At 52.1% G+C, this 22,610-nt stretch overlaps 1 protein-coding gene across 1 annotated transcript; it reads right to left on the bottom strand.

The window, feature by feature from the left end:
• Positions 1 to 1,044: 1,044 nt before the first annotated feature.
• On the bottom strand, positions 1,045 to 22,322 carry C6H6orf132 (chromosome 6 C6orf132 homolog). The gene is made up of 5 exons (XM_077109732.1): positions 22,280 to 22,322; positions 20,499 to 20,605; positions 6,610 to 6,685; positions 1,706 to 5,027; positions 1,045 to 1,162 (listed from the first exon to the last, which is right to left on the bottom strand). The coding sequence occupies exons 1-5, from the start codon at positions 22,320 to 22,322 to the stop codon at positions 1,045 to 1,047; spliced, it is 3,666 nt and encodes a 1,221-aa protein (XP_076965847.1).
• Positions 22,323 to 22,610: the final 288 nt, after the last annotated feature.

Below are 22,610 nucleotides of genomic sequence, written 5' to 3'. Positions count from 1 at the left end.
ATAAACCTGGACTGCCCAGGCAAAGGACCAATTCTTACCCTCCTACTGTAGTTTCACCTGCTCTGGACTGGCCCAGTCCTACCACTCTTAATGTTCCAAAACCTATTTCCCCATCAACAATAAACTTCTCTTGGGTATCTACTCTCCAAGGCCTTCCAGAGTCTTCATTACACATTTTAAGGCATCAATGATATTGGTGACTTATAGTACTGGGGTTAGAACTAATGCCTTCTCCAAATCGCATATGAGACCAGGCCATGTAGGACCTCTGGTGTTGAATCCTGGATCTTTTGACTTCTTGGGCATGCTCCCCCAAATCAGGGGATCATGAATGGGTCTGAATTTTAAAAAATCAAGACGTGATCCTGTCAACTGCCGAGTCTTTTCTCTGTGAGTCTCCCTGTAGCTAAGGGCCAGGGTCAAGGAGAAATTAACCCGTCTGTGGCCGTGGTCAATGCAAAAGGCTTCTATTCCATCACCTTCTCCATATGTTGTGCATGCAAGTATTGGTCTGCTTCAGTGCAGCTAGGAACCCCAGGTGTCGCTTCTTGGTGGTAACAGGTGGGGGCTAAAGAGATCTACCTATAGTGACCTGCACCCACCCCAACAGGGATGGTCCTCAGCCCTTTGTGAGACATCCCATGAGTAGGCACCCATCCTTTGCTTCTAGAACCCATGAGTAGGCACCCATCCTTTGCTTCTAGGCCATGTTTGTAAAACTGCTTTAAATAAATCTTGCTAAAGCAGATAGTACCAGATAACGGAAACTCAGCCTCCAGGCCCAGAATGTTCTCCTCTCCTCCCCCTTTGCCCCTCCCACCCCCCATCTGCATACAGTTCATAGCAGCTCTGGTGCTCTGGGAAAACAGAAGCCCACTCAGTCTTCCTTGGGCCACTGCTTCTCGCTCATTTGTTTGAGGGTCCTCAGGGAGCCAGACTCCTCCATGTCTGAGTCAGGCTAATACCTGCTGCAATCCTCCCACCCCCCACAGAAACAAGTGCGCAGATCCAACCCCTTGGAGTAGAGCTGAAAGAACTCGGGGCTCAGGATGTGGCTTTGCGGTGAGCTCCTGAGTAGGCATAGGAGATGGGATGACGGGTTCCAGGCCTCACGGTGAATGTATTGATGGGGCTTCCATAATGGGAGGTGTTGTGAGGAGACCTGGGGGAGAGCAAGAGAGCAGTGAGGTTTGTATCTGCAGTTGGTTGACCCACACCCTGCGTATCTTCCCTAGGGCAAGAGGGATATGGCTCAGCACAGGGTTTAACCTCAGGGCGGGACCCCCAGTCTACCAGACTCAGGGCTTTCCTTTCTTTCTAGGTCTTGCTGGCCAGGGAACATGCCTAATACCACTCAACTCAGAGCCCTTCACTCCTAGCCTGGGGTCTGGGTACATTTCGTGTTACTGGGAAATCCCTCCAGCCAAGGACACTCAGATCTTCCCCATGCGACATTTAACTTGTAGCCCTGGGAGTGGGGGACAGAAGGGAGCCCATGGAGAAAGAACAAGGGCAACAAGGGGGCAGGTAAGGAAAGGCCCGCACCGCCCCCTCCCAGGTTAGGAAGCCTCTCTTCCTTTTCTCAGCAAGCCACAGCTGATCTGCCGTGGCCTGGTCAGCAACTCTGGTCCAAAGGCAGTGTCTCCATGGACATCACCTGGCTTCCCACCCCGGGCTACCTCTATTAGCCGATCCCCAAGCTCACCTGCCGGTAGCAGGGACGAAGCTGTAGTCTGCGCCGCCGCCTCCGCTGCCTCCGCCACCCGGCACTTTGTACTTGGCCTCCGCGGCGCCCCGGGCAGCGCCCTCCTGGGACAGCCTGCGCGCGTGCAAGCCGCCGGGGGGCGCGCGGCCCGCGGAGTTGACGCGCCGCATCTCCGGGCCTCCGGGCGCCCCGAAGGGCCCTCCGGGCGCCGGTCCGAAGCAGTTGGGAGTGCTCAGGCTGCGGCCGGGGGCGCCACGGTGCAGCCCGGGGTTGCGGGGAGGCTCCCCGACGTACAGGCGCTTCTTGATGAGCGAACGGCCCCCGCCTGAAAAGCGCTCCAGGCCCCGGGCCCCGGAATAGAGCGCACCGGGAAAGCGCGAGAAGCCACGAGCCGGCGGGGCCGCAGGGCCAGCGTCCAGGGGCTGCCCCAAGTCTGAAAAGTTGTTCCGTGCTGGGGACCCCCGGTAGCCCACGTACTGGAGGGCGGGGGCCGGAGCCGGGGCCGGGGGCTCGGGGTCATTGCTGAACTCTGGCGGCGGTGGGATGATCTCAAAGCTGAATTCCGATTCCTCTTCCTCCTCCTTCCTCCTGTAGGAAGGAGAGGGTGGAGAGGAGGAGGACTTGGGCAGCAGGCGGCCATGGGAGAGGTTGGAGGGAGCTGGTCTTTCCCAGGCCACAGGGACTCGGGGCTCTGCCTTGGTCCACATGGGACGGTGGATTGGCTCTTGGTCTCTTCCCTGCGGGGGCTTCCACTGACTGGGTGCCATGGGCGGCGCAGCCGAGGTCAGCTGGGAGTCCTTCTCAGCGTCCTTGGGTAACCTGGGAACCACAGTGAAGGAGTTGGGCCGGCCATCGCTGTAGAAGATGCTGTCGGAGCTAGCCTCAGGATGGCTCCTGTGGCCCCGGAGACTCCCAGGCAGGGAAGACCGCCCCAGGGCTGCCCCTCCAGACCTCCCCTTCTGTGCTCTCTGCCTGGCTGCCAAGAGCAGGGCCATGGGGGAGCCCTGTTCCACCACCTCCCCAGTCACTGGGTGTCTGAGGAGTTGGTCAGCAGGCTGGGCTGGGGCAGGGGGTTTGACTGGCAGGCCCTGGGGCTCCTTCTCTTCAGACTCTGCTGCCCCTCCTCTGGCCAGCGTAGGCATTACCACAGCAACCTCGCGGCTAGGGCTGTTTTGGCTGCGATGGGGCTTGTAGAGAAATGGCACTTCTTCTGGGTTAGGGGACATCTTTGGTAGGAGGGCTGGAGAAGAGGGGGCTTCTGGTGTGGGCAGCCTATTGGCCTCTGATGTGGGCTCTTTGGCTTCTGGTTGGGAGGATACTATACTCTCTTGAGATTCTGTCTTCTCCTGCTGCCCTACAGGGATGAGGTCCTTTTCTGCCATCAGTTGGGATGACCTAATGGGCAGAGTTGTGGCTGCAGATGATATGGCTGGCTCAGGTGTGGCCTTGGGTGGTGTGGCTGGCTCAGGTGTGGTCAGCCCAGGTGTGGCCTTGGGTAGTGTGGCTGGCTCAGCTGTAGTCAGCCCAGGTGTGGCCTTGGGTGGTGTGGCTGGTTCAGGTGTGATCAACCCAGATGTGGCCTTGGGTGGTGTGGCTGGCTCAGGTGTGGTCATCCCAGGTGTGACCTTGGGTGGTGTGGCTGGTTCAGGTGTGGCTGGCCCAGATGTGGCCTTGGGTGGTGTGGCTGACCCAGGTGTGGCCTTGGGTGGTGTGGCTGGCCCAGGTGTGGTCTTGGGTGGTGTGGCTGGCCCAGGTGTGGCCTTGGGTGGTGTGGCCTGCACAGGTGTGTCTTTGAATTGGAGTGATGTGGCTGGAAGAGGCATGGTGGGTAGAGCTGGTGGATTCTTGGGTACAGGCTTGGAGAATTTGCCATTAACAGTCCCATTTTCAAAAATTCTTCCCCCTTCCAGCCGAGGTTTAGGTGGTAGAGACCCGATGCTGGGCTTGGTCTCTTTGTCTGCAGCTGAGGACAGCCTGGCCTCCAGCTCATTCCGGATTTGCCGAACACTGGGGGTTGGTGCATCTTGGGGGATGTAGTCCACTGGGGGCAGGGGCACACTGCTGCTACAGGGACTCTTCTCAGGAGCGCCTGGGGGGCGTTTCTCTGGCAGGCTGGTGGGGGCTGCCTCCTCTAGCTGACTGAGGCCCTTCTTGCCCTCTTTGTCCTGAGAGGCCACCATGGGGCCTGGCTTGTGACTCCTGGAGCCGCAGAGATAGGCTGCCAGCTCACTCCGCAGCTTTTCCATCTGGCTGGGATCCCGCCAGTCCACAGGTTCTGAAGAGGAGGTGTCCTGCGGGCTGGGGGGTCTGGGCTTGGGTTTGAGAGCAGGTGAGTTGGATTTAGGGCTTTTGGTAAACCTGAAAGGTGGAGGGGCTGCCTGCCCAGCAGAAGGCAAAGGAGAAGCCCCTGGAGGAAGGGGAGGTGCAGGGGGAGGGAGGGGAGGCGCAGGAGGGGGTAGGGGAGGGGCTGGGGGTGGAGTCCCTGCTTGTTCCTTGGTTGCTGGCTGGCTGAGCCTTGGGCTGTCTGGCGCTGGTGCCTCTGCCTTGGGCTCCTTGGGGTGGTCTGGCTCAGGGACTCTGTCTGGGTAGACCTGGGAGGCAGGACGAATGTGGAAGCTAGGAGGCAGTGGAAAGTGGTTAGGGGCCTTCTTGGTAGCCCCCTCTTCCTCTGGGGGAGCCCCTTGTGCTTCCTGAATTGGGATAGATGAGGTCCTGACTGGGGTTGGGGGAGGCACTTTGAATGAACGGGGGAAGGTGAGGTGGGGCTCTGGGTTAGGTCCCATTTGGCTCCCTTTTAGCTCAGCAGGGCTCCTGGGGGGACTGGTTCGGGGGGCCTCTGACTGCCTGCCATTCAGTGCTACCTCTGATTTCCACTTGGTGACACCCCCAGGGGGAAAGTGACGAGTCCCCATCGCATGAGGAGACACTGGGGCTGGGGGTGCTGGGGCTGGCAAGGGGGGTGGCGGAGGGGCTAGAAAGGCCAGTGGCGGGGCAGGGGGAATGAAGTCAGGAGGGGTGGGAGTGGAGGGCGGGGAAAGAGCGGGAGGGGGGGATAGGGTGTCCAGTACTGGAGGTGGAGGTGGGGCCGTGCTGGGTGGGGGTGGGGGTGGGGATTCCTGCAGCAGAGGAGGTGGTAGGGGAGCCTTGAAAGGTGGAGGCAGTGGTGGGGCCTCCACTGGAGGTTGTGAAATGTCCTGGGGTGGCCCGGGGGCTGGGCCTGGGGGAGGTGGGGGGATGAGTAGATTAAGGCCATAGTGCTCAGGCCTCAGGTCACCCACAGAGCTGTACAGTCGGAGGTTGCCATTGACCAGTGAGCTGGTACCTGAAAGAAGGGAGAGGCAGAGATGCAGAGGGCACCTGGAGCGGCCTGTGCGCACAGGGCTGAGGGTCAGAGAGAAGCACTGGCCCTTCTCAGCCCTTTCCTCCTGAACATCAAGCGATGGAGCAGCAAAGTCTCTTGTTTCCTAGGGTCCTGGGAGTGGACCCCCAGAGGCCCTCACCAGGCCTGAACCCCCTCTAGCACTTACACTAAGTAAATTCCTATAAATTCATGCAGAGAGCTTGCCATGGTACCCTAGGAGGCATTTCATAAATGGTAACCACTACTGCCATCTTTGCTTAACTTTTCAGCTTAAAACAGGGCACCTGAGACAGAGATGGGAAGCCATGGGGCAGGGGCAGGGGCAGGGGAGGAAGGTTTGAGAAAGACCCTTGGGAGGGAGACATATGCATGAACAACTAACTCCTGCCTCTAAAAACCCTGAGTCCACCAAGAACCCTACAGAGAGCTTGTGGAGCAGAGTTTGGACTGCTGGATGGAACAGGGGTGACCTGGGCAACCTAGGCTCCCCAGAGTCTACCTCCCTCTTAGGGACAACTGTCCTCTGTGTCCCTCCTCTCAGTGCCCTGCACAAACCTGAGGAAGGCACAGCTCTGAAGGGCTCCTCCCAGTTGTCTTGACTTCAAACAATAAAAAGACCAAGAGTGGGGGAGGGAGAAGCTCACATTCACGAAGCCCCCAGGTGTCTAGCTCTGAGTTAAGAGCTGAGATAGAGCAGTAAACAACAAAACAAAACAAAAACACAAAATACCCATGATCCTCCTGGGGCTTATACTTTAAAGGGACAAGGGGACAGGCAGTGAACACAATCAATACATCCGTAAGTTATGACCACATCAGATGTTGAATGTATTGGGTAAAAAAACAGGGAGAAGCTGAGGGTGCAGTTTAAAATGGTCAGGCAAGGTCTCCAAGAGCCTGTGACCTTGGAGCACAAGGAAGGAGGGAGGGACAGCCCTGTGGGAGTCGCTGGGGCTCTCTAAGCAGAGGGCACAGCAGAACAAAGTCCCCCAGGTGGTAATATGCTTGGGGTTCTAAGTGCCCAGGGGCAGTGTGGGAGGGGTAAGAGAGCAGGTGATGAGCCAAACCCAGCAATCCTCTGAGTGATTCGGAAAGTCATTGGCAGGTTGTCAGCAGAGGTGTGACTTCCATGCCATGCAACACTTCATTTACTCCTCCAGGGCTGGCACTGTTGCCCATCATTCCTTGGGAGCTACAGAGGTGCAAGGGGCTATCTTGCCCAAGGGGGCAAAGGGAATATGGGGGAGCTGGGGTTCCAAGCCAGGTTCACCGGATGCCAGAGTGCTTCCTACCATTTCACAGCGCCCTGATTCCTTCTGCAGCCCAGTTCTGTCACTATCCCTTTCCCCTCCTCCTCCGTAGCCTTGGCCAACCCTGGCTCTCCTCAGCTCCCCGCTGCTCCCACCCACCACAACCAAGGCCAAGAGGCCTAAGAGCTCTGGCTGTGCCACCAGCTGGGGAGGTGGGACAGATACTTGGCTGTGGGGCTCAGGGTCCAAGAAGGAAGAAAGACGCTGAAAACCCAAACCCAGAGCCTTCTTACCTGTCACTTCTTTGTCTGCAAAGTCTTCTGGGACAGAAGGGGTGGGCACTGCCAGCCCATGGCTCTCCTGGGCATTCTGAAAGGAACCAGAGAGGTCAGGAGACAGGGAAAGATGGACAGGCAATTCTCAAGTCACTCTGCAAGGCCATTTTACTACTCACAAATCTGCAGTGACGATGTGGTTGTGGTTGTACGACCTTGTACATACATTAAAAAGAATGAATTTAAAAAGGTAAATCTGGTGGTATAGTCAATTCTTTTATTTATTTATTTATTTTGGTACTAGGGATTGAACTTAGGGATACTTTACTACAGAACCACACCCTCAGTCCTTTTATTTTTTTTATTTTGAGATAGGGTCTCCCTAAATTGCTAAGTATGGCCTCAAGCTTTCGACCCTCCTGCCTCAGCCTCCCAGTTGTTGGGATTACAGGTGTGCACCACTGTGCCCTGCAATTCTCATTAGCGGTGACAGTTACATTCTATAAAGTTGCAGCCTACACAATATTGAATATGGAATCACTATTCCTGAGGAAATACTGGGTTAGGTTTCCGTGAACCTCTAGTTACAACTTTTTGTCAACTAAATCAATACATAACTTTGTTTTGTGGGCTTCTGATTAAAGACATTTAATATATATTGTTGATTTAATATATACTGTTGAGCTGGGTGTGGTGGTACACACCTGTAATCCCAGTAGCTCTGGAGGCTGACGCAGGAGGATCACAAGTTCAAAGACAGCCTCAGCAATTTAGCCAAATCCCTAAGCAACTCAGTGAGACCCTGTCTCAAAAAAAAAAAAAAAAAAAAAAAAAAAGGGCTGGGGATGTGGCTCAGTGATTGAGTGCCCCTCAGTTCAGTCCCTGGTACCACTCCCCCCCAAAAAAAAATGTGCTTCTGCGCTACACTTGAAGGCATTTTACACTAAGTCACACACACACACACACACACACACACACACACAAAGCATAGCAATATGAAAAAAACATGGGGGTGGGATAATAGCTCAGTTGGTAGAGTGCTTGCCTAGCATGCACAAAGCTCTGGGTTCGATCCCCAGCACCACTAAAAAACAAAAACCACTAATCCCAGAAATATGAAAAAACATAAGCACTAAATAGAAAGGGACTCCTGTTTACATAATGACAGCTGAAACAAGAAGGCAAGTGTCCTCTTGTTTGAGCTCAGCTGGGAGCATGAACATTGGGCCACTCAAAATTTTCACCACTCTGTGTGTGTCTGAGAATGACCCTCGAAGCTATGTCTGTGTCAATTCTGGGGTTACAATTAAATTTGAGCCACCAGGCAAATTTGCAAATAAAATAGTGAGGGTCAACTGTATATGAATTAAATCTCAATGAAAAACAAGAGAAAATAGAATCTGCAGTGATTCCCCATGGATATCCACAGGTTAAAAGCTAAAGCCCTCAGCCTGACCTCTTGTTTACTCTTAGTTTTCATTAGGTATTTACAGAAAAAATAAATAAGAAGGTGGCAAACTGGGACCCTGCAGCACCACGGATGCCCTTCTGATCTCTAAACGTAACAGAGCGTAGCATGTTTCCCCAGCTGTCAGTGTGTACAGACTATTTTGCATTCTGTTTTTTTTTCCAAACACACATTTCCATATGTCAACAAAGTCCACACACCTGTCATTTTGAAGAGCTGGAGGGCATTTTATGATAGCTTTCAAGGTTCTCAATGACCTAGCCTCCTGTTTCCCAGCCGACTTTTCTTTTCCACTCACCCATACACCCATCTTACATTCTAGCCTGATTGACTTCTGCCCCACCGCCCTCCAGAACTGTACACTAGAGTCCACATTCATCCTGGATACCTACTCAGGCTGACTCTACTTATATTTCTTTCTTTCTCCTTCCTTCCTTCCTTTCTTCCTTTTTTTTTTTTTTTTTTTTTTTGATACTGGGGATTGAACCCAGGGCACTTAGCCACTGAACCACATCCCCAGCCCTTCCTACTTTTTATTTTCAGATAGGGTCTCACTAAGTTGCTGAAGCTAGCCTCAAACTTGTGATCCTCCTACCTCAGCCTCCTGAGTCTCTGGAATTACAGGCATGTGCCACCCTTCCTAGGCCTCACATCTACTTATAATAATAATAACAATAATAATAATAATTGCTACTTGCACTATGTTCTAAACATACTATCTCTAACCTATGAAAAAGATACTATCTTTATTTACCAGATGAGGAACCTGAGCCATAGAAATGGGGTTTTTGGGGGGACTGAATTCAGGGGCACTTGACCACTGAGCCACATCCCCAGCCCTATTTCGTATTTTATTAGAGACATGGTCTCACTGAGTTGCTTAGCACCTCGCTAAATTGCTGAGGCTGCCTTTGAACTCATAATCCTTCTGCCTCTGCCTCCTGAGCCACTGGGATTATAGGTGTGCACCACTGGGCTCAGCTGAAGTGTTTGGGAAGCTGCCTAAAGTCACACAACCAGTATAACCAAACCCAGGTCTGGAGCTCCCACTCCTTGGTGTTCTATGTCTCTAAAATCTCTCGTCTTTCAAAGACTAGCTGAGCCTCTCTGGGATTATGGTACAGGGAAGAGCACTGGCCTTGGAGCCAACTGGTCTGGATTTGAATCTCATCTACTGGACTGTGCAAGTTACTTGAGCTTTTTGTCTGCGTTTTCCCATCTTTGAAATGGTGAAAAGAAAAAATGCGCCCATTCTAGGGAAGTCATGATGACTAAGTGATGAGAAGCACATCGCTTCTGGCAGATCGTAAAAGCTCAGTAAAGGCTAGCTGCTGTTGTGGTTAAAAAGGAGCTGTCTGGGGCTAGGGATGTGGCTCAAGTGGTAGTGTGCTCGCCTAGCATGCGTGAGACACTGGGTTCGATTCTCAGCACCACATAAAAACAAAATAAAGATGTTGTGTCCACCTAAAAATAAATAAATAAATAAAGAGCAGTCTGCTGTCTACACCCATCTACACTGACAAGACCCAAAGGGGCACTCAGCTTTGCCCTCTAGCCCACGGCCCCATGCATTGAGACCCTGTGTTACTAAGTGCACCTTCTTGGAATTACTCTTTGATGATTTGGGAGCAGCCTCTCCTAAGAGGCTTGTCAGAGCAAGTCAGGTGGAGATCTGGGCTTTGAGGTCCCACCTCATACATGAGGGGCCTCAGGCCACACCAACCACCTCACCGCAGTCTCAGCCATCTGACTCCTGGAGAAGGTCCCAAAGCCATCATGCCTTCAGGAGCTCCCAGCCCATTCTTCCCTCTCACAACACCATGGGTTCACTGAGCAGCAGCTTCCACTGGTGTGCATTCCGTGAAGGCAAATGCAAATGCATCTGAATCTTGGTCTCAGAAAAATAGATTATGAAGGTTAATCTCCCACTTGCTGGTCACCGGGGAACCAAGCAGCTGGTATTGAGTGCACTGGCCTGACATTTTCAGCATGCAATGTGCAGGTAGGGACAGCACTGATCCCTGTGGGTGCCGAATGTCCTACCCTCCTCCTTGAGCTGAGAAGGAGTGAAGCCTCAGTAAGAACAGAACTTGGGCCAGGCATGGTGGCACATGCCTGTAGTCCCAGGGATTCAGGAGGTTGAGGCCAGTCTGAGCAACTTAGTGAGACCTTGTCTCAAAATGAAAGAGGCTGGGTAGTAGCTCAGTAGCCCAGTGGTAGAGCACCAAGGGTTCAATGCCCAGTGTCACAGGAAAAGAAGAAGGAGAAGGAGGAGGAGGGGAGGAGGAGGAGGAGGAGGAGGAGGAGGAGGAGGAGGAGGAGGAAAAGGAGGAGGAGGAGGAGGAGGAGGAGGAGGAGGAAAGAGGGCTTGCGGGTTACACTCGCACACTAGGTCCAGAATCTGGATTGGATTCTGGAATTAAGGTAGGACTGTGCCATGATGAGCATTAGGGGGACAATTGGGAATAACTCAATACAAAAAGCACATTGTATCAACACCAAGTTCCTGCAGATTGCAGAGATGGGCTCTGTTCCTAGGTAATGCATGCCCAGGTACTTAGGAATAAAGGGACACAGGTCTCAATGTACTCTTCCGTGGTTCAGGAAGAAACTATATCATAGACAAAGAGATAGCTAGCTCTCATTTCTACTCCTGCTGGGTGCCTCTCCCTCCCTGCCTCCCTCCCTATCTGTTTGTCTATGTAAAGGGAAGAAGGGAACAGAAAGCAAATGTGCAACATCTGGTGAGTCTGGGAGAATTCTTTTTTTTTAATATTTATTTATTAGTTTTCAGCGGACACAACATCTTTGTTAGTATGTGGTGCTGAGGATCGAACCCGGGCCGCACGCATGCCAGGCAAGTGCGCTACGGCTTGAGCCACATCTCCAGCCTTCCAGAGAGTTCTTTGCACCATTCCTCTAACTTTTTTGCACATCAAGATTAGTTAAAAAGAAAAAGTTGGGGCTGGGATTGTGGCTCAGTGGTAGAGCACTTGCCTCTTACGGGTGAGGCACTGGGTTTAATCCTCAGCACCACATAAAAACAAACAAACAAACAAATAAATAAAATTAATAAAAGAAAAAGTTATGTACGTAATGCTACTGAGTTATACATGCTTCCCTCCCTTGTTCTTTCTTTCTTTTTAACTTTTGTGGCACTGGGCATTGAATCACTGAGCTATATCCCCAAGCCCTCTTTTCTTTCCTCCTCCTCCTCCTCCTCCTCCTCCTCCTCCTCCTCCTCCTCCTCCTCCTCCTCCTCCTCCTCTTCTCTCTCTCTCTTTCTCTCTCTTTCTGACAGAGTTGTGCTAAGTTGCTGAGACTGGCCTCAAACTTGAATCCTCCTGCCTCAGACTCCCAAATAGCTGGGGTCACAGGTGTGCACCACTGTGCTTCGAGAGTTATACACTTTCAAATGGTTAAAATGGTGAATTTTACAATATGTGTATCGTATAATTAAAAAAAAAAAACAATTAAGCACAGCAAACAAAAGACGAGAACAACAAAAATATGAGACCATCCAAAACAAAACACTGGAGGAGACTTAGAATCTATGCATTCACTAGAGGTTTTAGAGGTGTTGGGTGGATGAGTAGCTTTAAAACCCCCCTAGATGATTGGCCTAGCTGCCTTCCCATCCTCTGACAGCTCTACAGTCCCTTGGGGTTTATTTCCACTTCTCAGGCCCTGCTCTTGCTCTTACTGTCTAGGCTGTTCTTCTCTATCTGGCAAACTCCTAGGTATCTATCTTTCCTTCCTTCCTTCCATCCTTGGTACCAGGGATTGAACCCAGAGGCCCCATACCACTGAGTCACATCCCCAGCCCATTTTATGTTTTATTTTGAGACAGGGTCTTGCCTAGTTCCTTAGGGCCTTGCTAGGTTGCTGAGGCTGGTCTTGAACTTGTCATCCTCCTACCTCGGCCTCCCAAGTCACTGGATTACAGGTGTGCACCACTGTGCCCAGCCTAGTTATCTTTTTTTTTTTTTAAAGAAAGAGTGAGAGAGAGAGCGAGAGAGAGAGAATTTTTTAATATTTATTTTTTTAGTACTTGGCAGACACAACATCTTTGTTTGTACGTGGTGCTGAGGATCGAACCCGGGCCGCACGCATGCCAGGCGAGCGCGCTACCACTTGAGCCACATCCCCAGCCCCGAGCCTAGTTATCTTTTAAACCCCAGATTAATTGCTCCTCTGCCATGATGTCCTTGACAACCCTAGCCCAAATTAGTTTCTCTTCCCTTTGAGCTCGTAAGGCCCTGTATGCATTACTATTTCAACTCGATGTTAGGTTCTTATTAAATACAAGGCACAGTTCCAAGTACCTCACATGTAGAAACCCAGTTAGTCTTCATAGTAACCCTGTGAAAGGTTATTGTTTTTATTTTATAGATGAGGAAACTGAAAGCACAGAGAGGGTAAGTACACTGAGCAAGGTCACACAGATAGCAAGTGACAGAGCCAACAACAGGACCTCAGAGTCCCCCTCTTTGCCACTACTGTAGTATAACTGAACAAATACTGTACATGACTGTGGTCTGCTGTCCAGCACAGCCTACTTGAGACTCAGGTGACAGCTGAGTCTTTGAATGTGCTGAGTCTTTGGCACAAACTGGACAATTCAATAATTGTTTGTTGAAAGGGTAAATTCCTGGGTGGGTAAATGAGTGGTAGAAAGATACAGGACAGACAGAAAGCATCTTCTGGTGCCAGCTCGGGCACCAGTGAACTGAAAGCAAAGTCACATCTCCTTTTAGGCCCCAGTTTTCTGGTTCTTCTGTAAACACATGGCAAGGATTACTTCGACCACGGTGTTCTGTGAGTCCAGGCTCATAAAACGTCCCGTCTGTGACTTGCTCACCTGTATTGTGTAGGTGGTGACCTGAATGCTTGGGGTTACCTCTCAGTGACGGGTGTTGGGACAGGCGGCTGCCATTGCCTCTGGGTAGTCATCTAACTCCAGAGAGGCCAAAGGGGAAGGTAGAGGAGAGCTGGGCGGGAGCCCTTGAAGGTTTTCCAGCAACTGCGGGCCTGGCAGGAGGGCTGAGCTGGGGGTCACTGTTGCCCTCATACATGGGACTCTGCTGCAGTCAGCTGAGGAGCTGGTCACACCCCACCCTCAGTAAAATGAGAGAGTCCTGGGAAAATGAGAGAGACCTGGATGCTCCTGGTGCTGTCGCTGGGGTTGGAATGCACCTTGAGCGTACGGCCCTTGGTGGCAGCCCACATCTAGACAGCCTGAACCCACCCGTGGCCACTGCAGCAGAGAACACGCAAATGAGCAGCTGAGTGCACCCCTGGCGGGCTGGCCTAAGGCGCCTCCCTTCCTGGGCCTGCCTGGGCAGCGGGCCATGCCACCGCCACTCCCTGCTGCTGCTCAACCTTGCCCAATGCCTGGGGCAGAGTCCAGTGCTGGCCCTGCAGGTTGGGAACGCCACGAAACTGGGCCTCAGCACTTCCTCGTCCCCACACCCAGACAACACCCAGCAGCTAAGACCATTGGCCACCTCACTGAGTTCGCAGGGGTGCACAAACCAGTGACCCAGCTCAGCGGAAGACGCGGCCCAGGATATTAAAATGCTTCTGGAAGGAAATAGGCAGAAGGAGGCACCTGCAAAGAAAAGCACCATTCCAGGAATATTTGCATTTATTTTCTTCCTTGCACTCATCTCTATTTTTTGTTGTTATTTATTTATTTTTCTTTTTGTGGTACAGGGGATTGAATCCAAGGGCATTTTACCACATCTCTAGCCCTTTTTAAAATTTTGAGACAGGAAATTGCTAAATTGTGATCGTCTTGTCTCAGCCTCTGGGGTAATTGGGATTATAGGTGTGTACCACTGTGCCCAGCTCTTTCTCAGTTCTTAACAATGAACTTATATTTCATTCATAATTTTTTTTAAGTGCCCTAAGCTGGGCCTGGTGGTACAGGCTGGTAATCCTGGCTCTCAGGAGGCTGAGGCAGAAGAATCACAAGTTTGAGGCAAACCTGGACAACTTATTGACACTGTCTAAAACAACAACAACAGCAAAAATACCCCCCCACACACACAAAAAAAAAAAAAAAAAACACCCAGTACAATTATAATTTTTAAAAAAAAATATTGTGGCCGAGTGGAAAAAACATCAATTTTGAAATCAGGCAGACCAGATTTGCAATCCTAACTCCGTTGACTAAAAGCAATCTAAGACAGTATCTGACATAGTCAGCGCTTACTAAGTGTGCCCCCCCTCTTGCCTTAGGCCCAGTTTCCTCATCTGTAAAATGGGGATGTTACCATCTGCCTTGGGTTTGCTGTGACAACAGAGGTGACTGCATCTCCAGAGGTCCTGCAGAGCAGCACCAAAGAAAGGTTATTTCCCTGGATTCTCATCCCAGAGCTCTGATGGGAGCAGGTTTTGAAGCAGCCTGAGCTCAGATTCTCTGCCCAGGGCACAACCCCTGGGGCATGTCTGTCTGGTTGGATTGATAAGGGTATTTCCCAATGGTCAGCAACAAGTCATTAGGAATCCTCTAGTGCCCTCTTGATTACTAACATTTTAGGATTGAAGAGAGGGGGAGGAAGGGAGGGAAGGAGGAAAGAAAGGAAACACTAGGAGGAAGAGTCTAGTCTCCCCTTTGCAGTTTGAGGGGTGTGGCCTGCTGCTCCCCTTCTGGTGGCCTCCTGGTGCTCCCCCATGCACACATCCTCATGCCTGAGATTCCTCAGAGCCCAGCCATGCCCCAAGGGTGGGTCTCTAGGGGCCTGGCCAGTGGGCAATGCATGGCTGACCTTGGTCCTTGGGTACTTGCCAGCTCTGGGTCCCAGCGGTTCATCCATCACGGAATGCAAACCTCCTCACCAGACACCTTCTGCAGCCGAGCCCCTTGGGATGGCGGGTGCAGCTATGTGTGGGGGGTGAGGAGAGGGCCCTTGGCTAGAGTTAGAACCAGGCACGGTTGGCAGCACTGCTGTAGTCTGGGGGGATGGGACCCCTCTAGGGCACCCAGAGTGAGAGCAACAGGAGACCCCTCCAGGCTCCCACATACTTGGCTGGAGAAACCCAGCAGGTTGCTGCTGGCTTTGGGGGCAGTGTGGGGGTGCTGGCCAGGGGGCAGGCTGGAGGATCTAGAAGGGCCAACCTTACATTTTATAACACAGCTGTGTGTTCCCCACAGAGCAGCTTCTCTGAATTTGAGCGACAGTGAGCATTTTTTTTTTTTGCAAAAGAGCTTCCCCGCCTTTCCTCCCATGCTCTGCCAGGACCTCAGATCTCTTCTGGGGCCAGAGCAGAATTACTACCGTAAAGCCGTCTTCCCCTGGACCCACCTTTGGAGGTTCTGGCTGAGGCCCCCACCATGAGTGAAGGGGCCCTGTGGGTGGAAAAAGGGGCACAGTGCTCCTACAGCCCTCGCCCCCACCCTTCCACCAACGTCACCCATAGGAGTCAAAAGCCAGCAAGGCTGAGCTTAGGGAGCTTAGCTCCCACCCCCAAAAGAGGCTGGGCCTTGAGTTTAGAGATGAGCTCCTGCAGCTGGGGAGAGGGTGGGAGGGAGGGATGAAGTTGACTCCAGCTGTTTCCTTGGGCTCCCAGGCCACAGAGGAATAGAGGGAGGCGTCCAGAACAGGCAGGGCTGCCGGAGCCCAGGGATACCTCCCCTGGCAGAGCTGGGCCTGTCTGACTCAGAGGGTGGGGTGATCCGGGGAGTTCTCACCACCCCAGGCACCCCTGGGGACCTGTCTAGCCAGTTTCCCCAAACTTGCCACATGGGCATTTAGTTTTAAATTCCTCACATGCATCATGATGGAGACGGTTGCATTCTGGAGGGAGAGACAATCACAGCCTTCCTGTGAGTTGCTGTTCATGGCTCAGCTCTCAGGTAGGGGCCTGGTTTCCCTTGGAAGCAGAGCAAAAGGATTGCTCCTTCCTCAGCCCAGGTCTACGGTGCACAGGACTGGCCTAGGAGGAAGGCCCAGCTCCTATCTCAGTTCTCTTTGAGCTACGGCCTGGGCAGACTGTCCCCTCCCCAGGCCTCAGTGTTCTCATTCTGGTAATCTCTGAAGTTTGGTGGTTCTTTTTTTTTTTTTTTTCCTTGTACCAGGGATTGAACCCAGGGACACTTTGCTACTGAGCTACATACCCAGACTTTTTTATTTTTTTATTTTGAGACGGGGGTCTCACTAAGTTGCTAAGGCTGGCAATCCTCCTGCCTCAGCCTCCTGCGTTGCTGGTGCGAAGTTTGGTGGGGAGCTAACCATGCCTCCTCCCCTTCTACCAGGGAGCCATTTTAGCACAGAAAGTCACAGCTGAGGAGCTAACCATGCCTCCTCCCCTTCTACCAGGGAGCCATTTTAGCACAGAAAGTCACAGCTGGGACCATTCAGTGTAACCCCAACTGATGAGTGAGGAGCCACAGGCCCAGAAAGAAGAAGGACCTGGCCCTCAGCTACCCAAGGATCGATCCCAGGTTCTATTCCCGTCACTGAGGGATCCCAGGTCCTTCTCATCATTGGCTTTGCTTGGTGCCACCTCTCTTGGTCCTCACCACCTCTAGCTCAAACAGAGTGAGGAAACTCCAGGGCAGAGGGCAGAGGTACCTGCCACAGCTCCCCCCACCTCGTCTTGCCCTCTCCTCCTGAACCCTGTCCCCTGGCAGGCTCATGGAAGGTACTGATGGCAAGGGATCATTCAGGCAGAGCTCCAATGGGCTGTCACCTGGCTTTTTGGGTGCTGCCTCCCACCTCCCCTGCCCCAGGGTAGCCTCGGTGGGAGGTGCCCTCTGAATGTAGGAAGGAAGGAGAGAGGCATGGAGCCCAGCCAGCTAGGCCAGTGTCAGGCAGGGCTCAGGCCCTGGCCCAGCTCCCCACCCAACCTGACTCGGGCTGGGGGACAGGGTGTGTTTGTGTGCACGTGTGTATGTGTGTGAGCCCAAGCCACATGCAGTGCTGTCCTCTCATGTCTCCCCATTCTCCTGACCTCGTGCCCCTGTTGGAAGAAAGCTGGGGACTGGGCCTGTGAATGGAACCTGAGGGCCACATAGGAGAAGAGGATCAAGATGCTGATTCCCCTCCACCCGGTATTAGAAGGCTAACGATGGTGAACGACTGGGGTCTTAGAACCTGAATCAGGACCACAGAACTGTAGCTGCCAAAGAGGGCATGGACCAAGGGTTTCTAATCTAAAGGCACGTGGAGGGTGGGCTTCTGAGTCCTCTGGTGAAATGGTAAGCAAAACCGTGTGCATGCAGTCTGTAGTTCCATCAGGGCCTCAAAAAGTCTATGATCTAAAAGAGGCAAGAGACCTGGCCCCAGCTGTGGGGTGGGGATTCAGAGAGGCAGACGAGGGAGGTGGTAATGGTTCTCGGCTGGTCCCCTAGGAGGGGAAGACAAGGCTTCTAGGCAGTGGGGGAGGAGGAGGGAGGGTGGCCTGAATAGCACTTGGCCCTGGAAGCTGGCTGCAGGGGTTTGAGTCCTGGTTCTGCCACTTAAGCAAGTCACTTATCTCAGTTCTTCAATTTCTCCATCGGTAAAATGGGGGTTCACGACAGCAGCTTCCTAAAGGGACCTCATTAACCCTTTAGCTGAAGGATCTTGGAGTGATCCAGAAGTGGGAAGGACAGGACAGGAGAAGCCAGCCGAGGGGAAATGTAGATTACTTTAAAATTCAATAGTCTATGCATGTGGCTCCATTCACATGCATGATACTTGGAGCGGTGCCTGGCACACTGAGTGCTCCGCAGGAGCTGCCAAGATCACAGGGCTGAGCCACTGGATGGAACTGGCAAGAGGCTCCCCCTGCCATTCCTCGTTTAGCCAGCACTGAAGGAAGGTAGCGCACGTCCCTTTTCTGGGTTCAGTTCCTGTCTCTGTAAAGGGAGGCTCCTGTGGCCCCATTGAGGCTTCAGCTGGGCTTCAGGGTGTCTTCCTTCTCTCACTCTCACGAGGGACGGTGCATTTGTTGGGGAGAAGCCTCCTCTCTGGGCTGCTCCCAGGAAGCATTTCCGGAGAAGGCCCAGAATTCCCGGCTTCAGATGGCCATGCCCCAGCCAGTGGCCCCCAAGTCTCCGCAGGGCCTGCCTGGGGCCTGCCCAGACCAGATCCCAAGCAGAGGCTGGGACGGAAAGGCAGGTGGGCCCAAGGTGGTGGGTGGGGAAAATGCTGGACCTTAGCCAAACAGAACACACTCAGAGGGGACTTCATTAACCCTTTAGTTGAAGGATCTTGGAGTGATCCAGAAGGGGGAAGGACAGGACAGGAGAAGCCAGCCGAGGGGAAATGCTGTTTTCCCTGTAGAGTACTTTAAAATTCAACAGTCAGCACAGGTGCAGAGGGGGCAGCTCTGGGACCACACCATTGGGATCCTGAATAGGTGTGTTGAGGGTAGGTCAGGGGAGAGATAAGCTCACCTCCAGAAATAGGATCTGTCAAAATTGTTCATCTGTGTTTATGGTTACAGTGACCCCTACAGCAGTTTTATGCATCTCTGGAAGGTGGGGGCTCACTTTATACCTTTCTTTTTTCTTTTTTTTTTTTTTTTTGGTACCAGGGATTGAACACAGGGGTGCTTAACCACTGAGCCACATCCCCAGCCCCCCTCCCCCGCTGGCTTTTTTAAATTTAGAGACAGGGTCTCACTAAAATTGCTTAGAGCCTTGATAAGTTGCTGAGGCTGGCTTTGAACTTGTAATCCTCCTGCTCGGCCTTCAGAGCTGCTAGGATTACAGGTGTAGCCACCATGCCTGGCCCTCACTTTATACCTTTTTGTTGGTGGTGGTTTTCTTTCTTTATTTGTCTATAATAGCCATGAATTACCTTTTTAAAAAATACTTTTTAGTTGCCAATGGATTTTTCACTTTATTTGTTTATTCATATGTGATGCTGAGGATTGAGCCCAGGGCTAGGCAAGTGCTCTACCACTGAGCCACAACCATAGTCCATAAATTGCTTTTATAAGCAGAAAATATATGATTGGAAGCTGTATACACAGAAATCTGTGTGCTAGACCCTCCACAAGGAGGCCTTGGGGATGCAGCAAGGTGTCAGACTTGGTCTATCTCACTAGAACCTTGGGGTCTGTCTGGTGGAGTTGGACAAACCAGAAAAAAATTGGTGATGCAGAGAGGGAGGTGGTGGGGCCAGGCAGTGCTGGGCAGGGCGTGCAGATACTAGGACCAAGGTGTGGCATCCTGTTCTGTCTAAGAGGCCCCGAAAGCTCAGACTACAGTAAGGTGCCTTGTCAGCCTAGGTGCTACAAACCCTCAAGGAGTTGTCACATGTCACCATGGTTGTCACCATGACTCAGGCAACAGTGTTGTCCCAACCAAGACTCAGACCTGAAAGATATGAGCGAACCCACATTTGGTAGGCTGCTGCTTAGACTCCAAGTCTGCCTGTCCAACATAGCAGCCACTGACTACAAGTGGCCATTGAGGGCTTGAAGTGTCACTCCTTCAGAAGTGGGATCTGCTGCACGTCGTACTCTAGATTTTGAACACTTGATATGAACAAAAGAAAGTAAACTATCTCTTTAGTATTTTTTACATTGATTAAATATTGAAATGACACTCTTTCAGATATTCTGGGTTAAATGAAATATATTATTAAAATCAGTTTGACTTTTTTTTTTTTTTTTTTTTGTGGTGCTGATGACTAAGCCCAGGGCCCTCCCTGCACATGCTAGGTGAGCACTGAGCCACACCCCAGCCCTTACCTATTTCTTTCTGCTTTCAATGGAGCTACTAGAAAATTTCAAATTACATATGATTTTTGCATCACATTTCTATTGGCAGCACAACTTGTCTAGAATGCTTCATAAAATTTCAGAATTTTTATTGTGGAAAACAGAACCAATCATAAAATATTTTCTCTGGGTCTTTTTTCCTCACCAAAGAACAAAAGCCCAATCATGGGCTTTGAAAGACAAGTTTCTCGTAGTTTCAGACCCACAGACAAATCTGTCTCAAATGTCTTTCTCCCAAGGTCACTGCTGTTTGTCCTAGGAGACAGTTTGGGTGTCACTTCTTCCATGAAGCCCTCCTTGACCACCCTGTGGCTCTCCTGGCTGCCCTGTGTCTGGTCCTGGTTTGAACAGTTGGTGTCGTTCATCCCCTGCAGTGGGCACAAGCTCCTGAGCAATGCCACTGCAGACGTGGCTGTATCCCAGCACCTAACGCAGGCCTGGCATGAAGCAGAGAGCACCACCGATTGTGGGAAATGAGCCCTGCTTAACTTGGGGTACACACCATTAGGCCACCTCTGTGCGCAAATTCCCCATGACCTACAGGAGCTGACACCCCAATCCCAGGCCTTTCTGCCGTGAGCACTAACCATGCCTCTTCCCGGCAGCCACCTAGATTGGCATCAGGAAGGAAGAGAATGACAGGGAGTGAGGCTGATGTCCCCTCTAGGTGTCCCTACCCAGAGCAGACCCTCAGACCCGGGAGCAGAGCTTTACTCACCAGTGGGAGGAAGGTCAGTAGGGGCCGGACTCTTGGCCGAGCTTTCAGCGTGGCTGTTCCCGACTCGCTCACGGTGTTGAACCGATTGTCTCCGTAATAGATCCCATCTGGAGGAGAGTGGGGACAGACCGTGAGCTGGAGATCAGAGGGGACGCCCGGCCAAGTGCGACCCACCCTGCAGGTCCCAGTGAGGAAGCCATTAGCCTCAGCTAAGACCCTCTACTGCAATAAGGTCCCAGGCATATTCTGTGTGCTCATGGGGCCACCGAGGTGGCCTTGTGGGAGGGACTCGGGGGCCGTTGCCTGGGGTCTCCTCCTGCGTTCTCGGGGTTCTCAGGGCTCTCAGTCCCTCAACAGCCATCTCTCTCCTTACCTTCCACCCCCACACACACACCGTTATGGGTCCCCAGGCTTCACCGCCACAGAAAAGTGTCCCTCCTGGGGCCAGGAGAGCTTGACCAAGGTGACGACCAAAGCTTATCTCTGAGAGTTTTCTCTCAAGAGTTTTTCTCTCAAGTGTTTGGATTTCTAATCTGGAACAAGCAGAGCGCAGGAGGCCACCTGCTGTCCCCTGTGGCCAGTCTTCTGGACCCCTCCCACCCAAGAGTTCCCTAGCCCCAAGCCACCAAAGGTGTGCGCGCAGCTTTCTTTGATGCCTTCTTGAGGGCCGAGCGGAAACAGTGGGGCTGTCGTAGTGACCTAGGAAAATCCCAGCTCTGCCACTGACTGGCCATGTAGCTCAGCCCCTCTGGGCCTCCCAGGTTGCCAGCTGTGCAACAGATGTGATGCTAGTGCCAGCCTCTTAGGATTGCTGGGCCCTGTGTGCAGCTGGGGAGGGAGGGAGTGAGGAGACATGCCCTCTTTCTCAACCAAGCTCCCTTGTGATCCTGTCATTCACTGATAAGAACTTTGAGTCCCCTCCCAGATGCACACTGTCACCTCCTCAAGGCAGGGATCACTGAGGGCCTCTTTCTATGTGGGTCACAAGCAAGGAGGCCTTTCATCCACTGAATAGGGTCTGAGGGACTTTCTCCTCCTCTGTACTCACGAGAGGAAAGAAGGTTCAAATCCCCAGAATCCTGATACTTGGAACTCCAAACTAACTGAGATTTCTTTTTCCTTTATGAATGACTTAAGGAGGAAATTGCAAGCGAGCCAAATAATATATTCAAAAGAGCCCGGGCTTGTCAGAGAGGTGCTGGGATCAGAATGTGTCCATCCCAAATTCCTACTCCTGTAGTCACTGTCCTCCATGAGCAGCTAGGCTTCAGGTGTGACAGGGAGGCGCCTAGCACTGTGACAACTGGTGGGCAGGGCCTGCAGTGTGCTGTCCTACCAAGGTAGAAAGTTGGTGAGTACATCCAAGACTGTCCACCTCTCAAAAGAGTACTAAACCACCGGTTCTGTGTGCATCTCCTATTCCTGGAAGCCCCAGTTCCCAGTGCTGCCCTGCCCCAGGCACGCTGGGCAAACAAACATGATTCCCCAGTCAGGGCTGCCAGGCTCCATGCCTGAGGCTGCAGAGCAGGACTGGAAGGGCACCAGGAAGGAGCCTTAGGGTGCAGCCTTGGCCCAATCAGAACAAGAGAGGGGAGATAAAATGCACATCTCCAGCAGCCACCACCAAAGCTTGCCCGACCCCGAGCTTCCAAGAGTCTGTGCACTGGTGCCTGGATCTCCTAGAATAGGCTCCAGATGCCTGGATCTCAATGATATGCCCTTCACAGGACTGGGAAGGGAACATGGGACAGCCTCTCTCTTGGGCAGACACATTTTCTCACCAGTGTGGGAGTCTAGGAAGCGCCTTTCTGCAGTTATTCTCATACTAATGGCCTCTATTAGCATGTACCTAGGAGTTTTAGAAATGTTTTATCTGAGCAAACCCCCGCCCCCAGCAAACTCTGATAGAAAAAATACAAGATAAGATTTACTGAATGCTTTCACATGTCAGGCACTGTTCTGAGAATCCTACACATTATTAATTCATGATTTAATTCTCAAAATAGCCCCATGCAAATTGCTTTAAAGATAAGGAAACTAAGGCAAAGTCTCATTGAAAGTGTTAAAGCCAGGGCTTCCCTGAAGAATCTGACCTCTGAACCACCACAACCC

The sequence above is a fragment of the Callospermophilus lateralis genome, chromosome 6 (assembly GCF_048772815.1).
Source record: "Callospermophilus lateralis isolate mCalLat2 chromosome 6, mCalLat2.hap1, whole genome shotgun sequence".
Lineage (NCBI taxonomy): Eukaryota > Metazoa > Chordata > Mammalia > Rodentia > Sciuridae > Callospermophilus > Callospermophilus lateralis.
Note: the sequence above shows the minus strand (reverse complement) of the source record. Positions and strands in the feature narration are given on the sequence as shown.